The following is a 10405-nucleotide window of genomic DNA, read 5'->3' on the forward strand; positions in this document are numbered from 1 at the left end:
GACTGGAATAGGGAATTTATCTGGAATAGTTACCTTATTCAAAGCACGGTAATCTACACACATCCGCCAAGAGTCATCCTTCTTCTTGACAAGAATAACCGGACTTGAAAACGCACTCTGGCTAGGTCTGATCACACCGGACAGCAACATTTCTTTCACTTGTTTTTCGATTTCTGTTTTGTGGTGATGAGGGTAACGATATGGTCGAACATTAACTGGTCCCTGACCGTTCAACAAGTGTATAGCATGCTCTTGCTGTCGACCAGGAGGCAATCCATGTGGTTCTTTAAAAATATTATCAAAATTGTCCAGTACTGACTTCATTTCAGACTGTTGATTTGGTGTCACCATACCCTGTTGAACATCACAATGCAACTGATCAAAGTGATTTTCATCAACATAGTTCTGTAATGGAGTGCACTCCCTAGTACGAATCCCTCTGATCTCAATCCATTCACCATGGTAGTCGAAACGCATTTTTTTCTCGGTCCAATCGATGTACGTGCATCCAATTTGTGTCAGCCATGCCATCCCCAGTACTAGATCATAACCGCCCAAATCAAAAAGCACAACATCTATCTCCCACTTAACCCCTTAAACAAAAATAATAACACCGTGGCACTCTCCTAAAGTCGGAGCCACATGTCCGTCACCCAATCTGATATCCCTCGCAGGAGTTTCGGTAATTCGCAAACCCAAAGCCAAAGCTAGATGCCTTGACATGAAATTTTTGTTTGCTCCACTGTCAACCAACATCAGCACCGGTATTGTCCCCACTGTCCCTTGCAACCTGATGCACTGAAGCATATCTTGATAATATTCAGTTTGTTTATCAAAAGTCAACACATGTTCAAAAGTCAGCACATTCAATTGCAATTCTTCTGCCCCTGTTTCCACATCCTCATCATTCAACACTCTTACTTCATTTTCATCTTCGGAATCATTCTCAAGTACCATAACACGCAGATTTTTATCCGGACATTGATGGCGAGGATGATACGGACCTCCGCATTTGAAACAGAGTCCTTTTTGACGACGATCGGCAATTTCCTGTGAGGACATATTCCTCACATTTCTGTCACGCCAATTTCCAGTGTTGGTAGTGTGTGTTTTATTTTGTCCAACACTAAACATTCCACGCGGACCACCTAAGGATTTTCCTCCAACGTTTCCTCCAGGAAGATCGCGATTATCTTTGTTATTACGAGCCATACCCCAATCACCATGTCTACCTTCATTCTGTGTGACAACCTTGTTACCAAAAACGTGTCTGGACAGTGAACCATGTGACCTTCGCGATGTCCAATCTCTTCGTCCCTCCTCCAATTCACGTTCTACTGCTCTTGCCACGTTCATTAACTTCGCTCTTGACATGGGCCCCATAGCGATCATGTTGCGAACCTTTCCTCGGATTTTGTCCTTCAAACCATGAACGAAATAACCCAAATATTGATCATTGGGTAGTTTGGGCAGTTGTGCTACTAACCTCTCAAAATCTTCAATGTATTCTTCGATCGTTCCTTCCTGTTGAAGCGCGGAAAGTTGTTCGAATACATTCCCATCACTAACACCACCATATCTTTCAAGAAGTGCATCTTTCAAATTTTCCCATGTCAATGTTTCATTCTCCTCCAACAGTCCTTTAAAAAAATGAATTGTAGGACCGTCCATACATAATTGTGCTAAATTCACTTTGATTTCTGGTCTAGTATTCTGCACATTGAAATAAACTTCCGCCCTTGCAATCCAACCAGCGTGATCATCACCATTAAACATCGGTAATTCAACCTTTTTAACAGATAGGCGAAATTCATCCCAGGCTTCATCGTGTAATTCAGGATTTTTCTTTTTGGTACCAACTGACTCATAATTGTGCGATGATTCTTCCCCATTCTTCTCCTTATTCGAATTCAATAAAGAGATGATCTTCTCCTGGTTCTCCTTATTTTGATTATGCATTTCATGTAAAGAAACCTCCAAAGTAGTGATTTTCTCTTCAAGTGCAGCCACTTTGGCCTCCATCTTTTTCGATGGCATCCGGCAGGTCGGACCAAATTGATAACAACCAGAATTATAGAGAAAAGGCTTTTGCAAGTAAACTTGCGATTTTCATTAATTTACAAAGGAAAATACAATCTGCAAATGTATCAGAGCAGTTTTGCTCTCTCAGAAGATAACTTCTTCTGGCTAAATAACTTCCTAATAACTTCCAACATAAAATAAAAAATAACAAACATCAAACTTAAATACAATCCACAACCAATAACTAACTTTTTAAAATTCAAACTAACACACTAATATTATATTATTTATTTATTTATTGTAATTTTTTTGTTTCATCTTTGATAAACCCTCCAAATGACGGGTTTACCCTTCTCTTTAGTCTGTGCGCTATCACGCGCATTGAGTGTGCAACTGTCTCGATGCTGTCCACACTACACTTGACATAGAAGACTACGAGTCCGCTGTCAAGTATTTCCAGACTTTCCTACAAATCGACGCACAGTTCAAGGATTCCGGCTCCAATTAGGTCCATATCCAGAGGGAGCATTTATTAGATTCAAAGAAACAGCTTGAAGGGATTGTGCGGAAGAAGCTCTCTGTGGTGGATCAGCGCGACCACCCTGTCATTGTTAGGTTTGTTCGTCCTTATACGTATCTTAGAACAGATTATATCGCTTATGCAGCTGGGAGATGTGTTTCTGTTCTATCTCTTGCAGAGTTGGTTGCAAAGGGCTATATCCACTTGTAGCAACCATTACACCACAGATACGACCAGCATTAGACAGTGCAGGAACAATCAGCTATGAGTTTTAGAAGCCAAATATGCAGATAATGTGGTAAATGACCCATCGGTTCAGAGATTTGTCTAATACTTTTGTTCATTTGGTTATTGACTTCATTGTGAATGTGTGTTTTTGTTCTCAATTATGGAACCAATGTCTATCTCATTTTGGTTCTGTTGAGTCTTGATGAGTTTCTAGTAGGCGCAATTATGTTGCCGCATGTATGTTGAGAGAGCTTTGATTTTTTGCACCAACACTTGTTAAAAGGTTTGTGGATTCAGTGCATTCAGGTGATGGACTTTGTAACAGAAGAATAAAGAAACGCAAATCACAAACAATGGTGCACAATTGTTTGATTATGCAGTTCGGCAAAGCGTGCATAAGTCTGTGACTACAAAGTAGTTGTAGTTCCATATTATTACTTAAATGAATTGGGGTTTACAATGTTACATGCCGTATATATAATACTACGGTCTAGATTCCTGAACCATACTTTCTCTACGCTTACTCAGCTCCCTCACATTTTACCCCTTCTATCTTTGCATCTTGCAGTCATTGGATGATTAACTTTTCGCACTTCTCAAACACCTTTTTGTTAACTTCCTCAAACTCCTTCTGCGTTACAACCTTGCATATCTTCAAACTATATCCCAAATCTAAATCAACCTCAACACTTGTCTGAGACGAAAGCTTAGTAATCACGTCATGGATTCTACTTCGAAGAAAAACCATTGATATAATTTTCGAGTTCCAGTGAACTTATCTCTTGAATATCTTTTCAAAAACAGGTAAAAGATGACACATCATATTTGCAAGAAAATCTTCTCCACCAATAGAACTTCCTGTCAAGGCTTTTATTCTGAATTTTCCTTTTTCTGCTTCAATAACAGAAACATCACAATAACCTGCATCCATATTGAAAATGAGAGCAATTTTCATGCTTTCATTGTCCATATCCTCATGAGAAGAAGCAGAAGAATTCAGTTGATGAACCACATACCACAAAGCCACTGCTGTTGGTTGAGGCATCAGTCTGATAACTTTAAGATCGGCCATCGCACAAGCACAACGTATCCAGTTTAGCTGCAATCGACTGAATGAAACTGGAACTGTGAACACTACATTTCTTATAGGTCTGTTCAGATGAGTTTCAACCATGGATCTTAATTCTATCATAAGTTTTCCAAGTAGTTCTACTGCAGTAGTGGAATCAAGTAGCACAATGAGGAAAAACTTGGTAAATCAAGTTGCATGCACTATGGCTTTGAAATAAAATTATGCAAACTATCTTTTAATATTGTTCACAGATAGGGTGGTAATTTTCATTTCATAATAAGAAGTTCTTGAATATTTCCATACTCAAGATTGTATTTCTTGCATGCCAATATTTGAAAACCAGAAGAGAAAAAGAAGAATATGAAACAAGGAATGTGAAGGAAAAGATGACATACCTGATCAGTATCCCAATGTGGATTGAAAGTTTCTGTGATCAGTATAACACTTAAGAACTCTAGAAGAAATGTTTTAACTATTATTAAGCAAATAAAAGGGAAATGGAAATTACTCCTTCTAGTCTCAATATATATAAGCATAAAAAATATTGCATCAGATATTTGGTTTTTTTTTACAGTAATATTTGGTAGTTGTAAAAATAAGAAAATTTAACTCAAATCAAGTTAATTCATTTCATTATACCTAAATAATATATATTTTATTTCAATAATTTGTTTTTTTTTTTTTTCTAGTGTTAACCCTCATGTTCCTAAGAAATCGTTTCACCTAGGAATCAAACGATTTTCTTGATAAGTTTGATGTTAGTTATAAGAAGGTAATTTTAAACATATAATCTGATGTATGATGTATCTAAGAGTGACATTATAGAGCAGGGAGAAGTCTTAACAAATGGAGAAGATGTCGGAGAGGAAACAATCCTGTCATGAAAAACCCTAAATCTTCATTCGTTTTTTTTGTTTTTGACAAAGTGATGCTTATAGCATTTCATTCATCAAATGAACATGAGAGTTTGTGAAATACAAACAAAAAATACATTTACATCTGTCTATAACAGCCCCATGCTCAGTGATATCGTCCCTCCCTCTTTGAAAATCATCCACCACTTTTTTCCGCATCAAAGATGAAATCCACTCCTTCTAATTGCAATTCATGGCTTCATGCACCCACGTTAGAGCATGAAAAAGACTCGATGAAACATCAAGCAGAAACAACACGTTCTTTTCAAAAGTGTCTTTCACTTCTTGTATAAACATTTTCACTATGCCAACAAGTATGATATCTCTTCTGAGACCTATAGCCTAAACTAAAATAACTAACAGAAAAAAGGGTTCAAAATAGACCTCATAAATCAAGCTTAATAAAGCCTGCTAATTACCATCTAAGTAAAAAAAGTATGGCTTTTCGACTCACAAGATGACAAATACTTTTACATTTTAAGCAATTAGGAAGATGCTAAAGTTGTGTGTGAAGGTGTATAATCTCTCTTAATATAAATAAATGGTGACAACAAAACACAGATTCTTGGTAATGTATCAAAGTTCATCATGTATTTGTTGTTGTAAAGGAGCCTCTATATTATGAACATGATCAACTCTGACTTGATGAAGATTCATGTCATCTGCAACAGCTTGTGGTCTTTGCACTGCCTGCCCTACCATGCCAGCCTTTATAGCCCCGGTAACCTTTCTCTGCAACGTAAGTATTCCAATCCGCTTGGAAACAACATAAAGAACGGCAAGGGAGAACAACAAAAAGCCAACCCCAAGTATCACCCTGTTCATATACGAGTTGATGTTAGAATTTAAAAAGACCAAACAAAGTGAGTGGACGATAAAAAAAGACAACCCGGTACTACTATCAAACTCCAATTATGGTGGGATTCAGGGAAGAATCAATTTTTTTCCATACCTGTCTATGATATCTTGACGTTGCATTGTGGAGAGAAGATTTCTAGTTCTCATCAACAATGAGCGGTGTCCTTTATATTCACTTTCAGCCTTTTTTAACACTCCTGTTGATTCATCTATATATCCAAGAAATTTACGGAGAAAAATATTATTTCATACCCTTCATAACCATTTTGATGAAAACAATATAAATACCTCCATTCATCAAGTCAATAGTGCAATATAATTCAACTAAAATTTCAACCAGCAGAAACAGTAACCAACAAACATTTTTACATTGCACACAAAGGAGATTATAGGTGTCATGGGATTGGTTAACTGCATTAAATGTGTATCGTGTGATCCTACATGTTTAATTGCAATTTTGATAACATTGGGTATCGGAACTAGGACAGGATAGAAGATACCAGATGGAGAATAGTTCGTGAGTATTTGAGAGGATGGACCACACACAACCAAGATTAGATTCCAATGCCATCTCTCTGGCTCTCTCCCCTTTTGATTATATCCCTTTGTCAACTATAAAGTTGCTTTCATTCACTTAATTGCTCTCAACTTCATGATTATGATTTATGGGAATAGAATTCAGTCAGTACTTGTGGCATTTGGATTAAAAGTGATTGTCATATGTTTGAAAATGTAATCATTTGCAAAAGTTAAACTACAAAAAATTCTTTGCTAGGTTCAAAGCCAAAAGAAGGTAATTTTTATTTCGATCTGTTTGTATGTTGATGTTTAAAATTGGTAGCCTAGCTAGCTTAAACCTCAACTTGACCATCATGGTTTTAATTCAAACTCGGTTTTCACAAATATATCTTTTCACTGGCAACTTGACCTCAACTGCAGTGTTTAAAATTGGTAGCCTAGCTAGCTTAAACCTCAATTTTTATTTCTCCTTTTCTGCAGTGTTTCCAAATTTTCAAAGTCTCTTCTTTCCTTCTGGTTCCTAGTGTTCTGTATATATCTCTATATCTCTCTATTTCTTTTTCTCTATTCCTCTTTATAAATTTTGACAGAGAGCACCCTGAACTGAAGCTATAAATGTAACAACTGCTAGCTAACTCGAACTCATTCCCTACATATGTATATATCTCTATATCTCTCTGTTTCTTTTTCTCTATTCCTCTTTATAAATTTTGACAGAGAGCACTCTGAACTGAAGCTATAAATGTAACAACTGCTAGCTAACTCGAACTCATTCCCTACATATGTATACATCTCTATATCTCTCTATTTCTTTTTCTCTATTCCTCTTTATAAATTTTGACAGAGAGCACCCTGAACTGAAGCTATAAATGTAACAACTGCTACTCGAACTCATTCCCTACATAGCTTCATATTTCCAATCCAACTTATATAGCTAGCTTAAATTATTTTATGAATTTGTCTGTCTTGATATATAAATTTCACATACACGAAAAATAAAACATAGTGTATACCAGTATAAATTAAAAACTAGATGTAGAAAAATGAAACAACCATCATCATTAATACAGACAGAAGAGGGAGAAAAATATACCTACCAAGAGTCATAAGTGTGCTTGTGTTTCTTTCAACCTCCTGATTAACACACAGATCCCCAATGAGTATGTTAATTAATCCATCACAAATAGGCCATGTTTTAAAAAGGAAAAAGCAATAACGGTGGAGCAAAATATTACAACACAGGAGTACGATCAAACTGAAGTTTAAAAATAAAGATATCTAACCTAACCACTAACCTGAACCATCAATTGACGAGTACGTCGGAGGCTTTCTGTGATGCTCTCTGCCGCAGATGTCATTCCAGCTTTTGTCCTGGACAAAGATGACAGATTTGAGAATTAAAATACTTCATCCCAGAATCATGCAAAGTGCCAAATGAATTTTCCAATGAAATAGCACTAAACTGTAAATAATACTAGCAAACCAAGTCAACACAAGCTGAAAATTGCACAAATGACATACTGCAAATTGCGTCTGCGGACTGTGGACTCTTCTCCACCTCCTAGAAGTAGTTCTCTCTGCATCATATAAAAAGAGAATACCAATCCATCAATATAAACAAACACAAAACACACATAACCACAACACAGCCACAATATAACTAATACGTTCACAGTCAATGGGTACAATATGTTCCCATTAATGATGCAAAATTATTTAAGCAAAATGAACAAAGCAATGATAATGTTAAAGGTATTCAAGTAAGCATATTGCCTCCTCCTGAGCAGCTTTCCTTAAGTTAGCTTTCGCTTGTAGATTAGCATTCCTCAAACTTTGCCGCAAACTGTTCAAAACAAACGCATATACTATCAGCAAAAATTGCAAAAGATTAAAACAGAAATATTTTGAGTCAGGTGAATCACCAATTTAGTCATGGAATTGAAGAACAATGTCAACCTGCTCACTGAAATTAACTAAATTTCAAAATAATCACTCAATTTGAATATTTTCAATCACATTAGTCTCTGTCAGACATTTTCAAAAACTAAATTGACAGCATGCTACTTTCAAAGACTAAATCACTTACTGTATTACTCATGTCAAATCTATTTTCTTTAGAATCGAGTGAATCACCATTTTGGTCCTCAAAAGTAAGTGTAGGACAATTTCCTTTTTCAAAATCAAAATTACAAGTTGGTAAGTTATTCCTCAAAATTAAAGACCGCCAATCAATTAAGTCATCTGTTAATCAATTCAAACAATTTTGTTGTATGTGGATATCAAAATAGAGATCAAAGAAGCTTTAAACAAATTTCCAGAAACATGCTCAAACTGAGTTGAGCATAGCTTAAGCAATGTGTCAACTCAGCATTTCTGGTCCTATTAGATGACAAAGAATCTAAATTGATCGCAATCTTCAATTTCAGAGACTAATTTGCCAATTTGCCAATTTGCAAATATGGAAGACCAAGTTGCTCAATCCCTACAATTTCTAAGACTTTTATTCACTTATTTGCAGTTGTGATGGAGTTTTTATGTTCTAAACTTTTCTTCCCTTCCCTTCCCTTCTCTTGATTGATTTTGTGTTTAACCGCTTAAAGATGTGATCCCAAATATTTGTGCAAATCAACATAGGGAGTGTGTGAGAAAACTATAAATGAATTTCTTTAAATTGTTTTTTATCTATGGCAAATTGTCAAACAGAACAAATGAAGGCAAAATGTATAAGCCATGAACACTATCAGCACATGAAGTTCCCACAGCCCACTTGTATTTATGAATGTGAAACTCTCGCTATTGGAGGTTTCAAATTCCAACATTTTTTTATCTGAAAGTTATTTAAACTATTAATTAGTAGCTGAAATTGTTACATATTAGGTGTCAGCAGAACAATCAATGACTGGCCTGTACCAAAAAACTACCGATATTCTGCACACAAAAAGTGGAATTGTAACTACAAGTCTATAGTTCATTACTGTCAATTGCAGTAGCTATAACTCCATCACAGTCACTATTTCAAATATAAATGGATATTTCCAATTGGAGGAACTATTTTGAAATATTAAAAATTCCAGAGACTAAATTGACGGCATACTACATTCAAAGACTAAATCACTTACTCACTCATTTCAAATCTATTTTCTTTAGAACCGAGTGAATCAACATTTTAATCCTCAAAAGTCTAAGTGTATGAGAATTTCCTCCTTCGAAAATACATAATGGTAAATTAGTCCTCCAAATTAAAGACTACCAATCAATTTAGTCCCTCCCCCTCTAACAATCAATTCAAACAACAACTTCGTTGAACTTATTTATCAAAATATATCAAATAAGCTCTAAACAAATTTCTACAAACATGCACAAACGGAACATGCAATGTCAATTCAGCATTTCTAATCGTGTTACAGATAGACTAAGAGCCTGTTTGGATAAACAACTTATAGCACAAGCATTTATTTATAAGCTTACACAAGCTACTTTTATAACAAAAGATAAAATAAAGATAAATAGTTTTTATATATACTACAAGCTATTTTTATAAACTATATTGAAAAACTAAAGAAAATAAGCTAAAAAAAACTAATGAAAATTAAGTTATTTACATAGGTTGTCCCAAACAGTCTCACAAAATTTATGTCACTAGATAAACTCAAATAAACCAATTCAAACATGCTTTAATTTAATCGAGAATCTTCAATTTCAAAGATTAATTTGCCAATTCATAAATATCAAAAACAAAATTCAAATTGCTTAATCCCTACAATGTGGATGAATTCAATTCAATTCACTTCATTTCAATTCAATTAAAACAAATCATCAAACAGTAAAATCCAGAGAGAGAGAGAGAGAGAGAACCTTTGAGTTAGGGTTTTCCATGATTGAAGCAATTTTCGAGCAGAATCAACTTCTTGTTGAGTAGGTAATTGTGGAGCGAGAAGATCGAGATTGAAATCCAAAGAAGAAAGAAACGATAAACCATCTTGAGCAATACCATTCAATCTAGCAAGTGAATTTTTCTCATCTTCTTTAGATCTTCCTGATTTACCGTATTCTCCAATTGCCTTAATGTGATCTTGTGTTTTACTATAAGCTTCGTTCCATTCTTTTTTCACTTTTTCCACTTCTTCTACAACCTTGTCAATTTCTTCCATGGAGAAAAGCGATTGATATATAAGAGAAATGAAAAGAGATCGAAACTGGCGGTGGAGAAATATCTTCCGATACGGTGGTTGAAGAAGAGAGAGACGCGAGAGTAATCCCAATTTTCTTTTT

General features: G+C 35.3%; 1 protein-coding gene across 1 annotated transcript; it reads right to left on the reverse strand.

Moving 5' to 3' along the window:
- Positions 1 to 4509: 4509 nt before the first annotated feature.
- On the reverse strand, positions 4510 to 10405 carry LOC123899175. The gene is made up of 7 exons (XM_045950245.1): positions 9989 to 10405; positions 7907 to 7976; positions 7655 to 7710; positions 7429 to 7504; positions 7231 to 7267; positions 5709 to 5823; positions 4510 to 5573 (listed from the first exon to the last, which is right to left on the reverse strand). The coding sequence occupies exons 1-7, from the start codon at positions 10282 to 10284 to the stop codon at positions 5333 to 5335; spliced, it is 891 nt and encodes a 296-aa protein (XP_045806201.1). The 5' UTR covers positions 10285 to 10405; the 3' UTR covers positions 4510 to 5332.

Source organism: Trifolium pratense, linkage group LG7 (genome assembly GCF_020283565.1).
Source record: "Trifolium pratense cultivar HEN17-A07 linkage group LG7, ARS_RC_1.1, whole genome shotgun sequence".
In the NCBI taxonomy this organism is placed as follows: Eukaryota; Viridiplantae; Streptophyta; class Magnoliopsida; order Fabales; family Fabaceae; genus Trifolium; species Trifolium pratense.

Bases quoted from the DNA above. Each gene is read 5' to 3' on its own strand.
- LOC123899175 (XM_045950245.1), bottom strand. From the start codon at position 10,284: ATGGAAGAAATTGACAAGGTTGTAGAAGAAGTGGAAAAAGTGAAAAAA. The intron at 7,977-9,988 runs GTTCTCTCTCTC...TGTTTTGAACAG, and splicing joins TGGAAAACCCTAACTCAAAG to TTTGCGGCAAAGTTTGAGGA. The intron at 5,824-7,230 runs GTAGGTATATTT...TTGGATATATAG, and splicing joins AAGCACACTTATGACTCTTG to ATGAATCAACAGGAGTGTTA.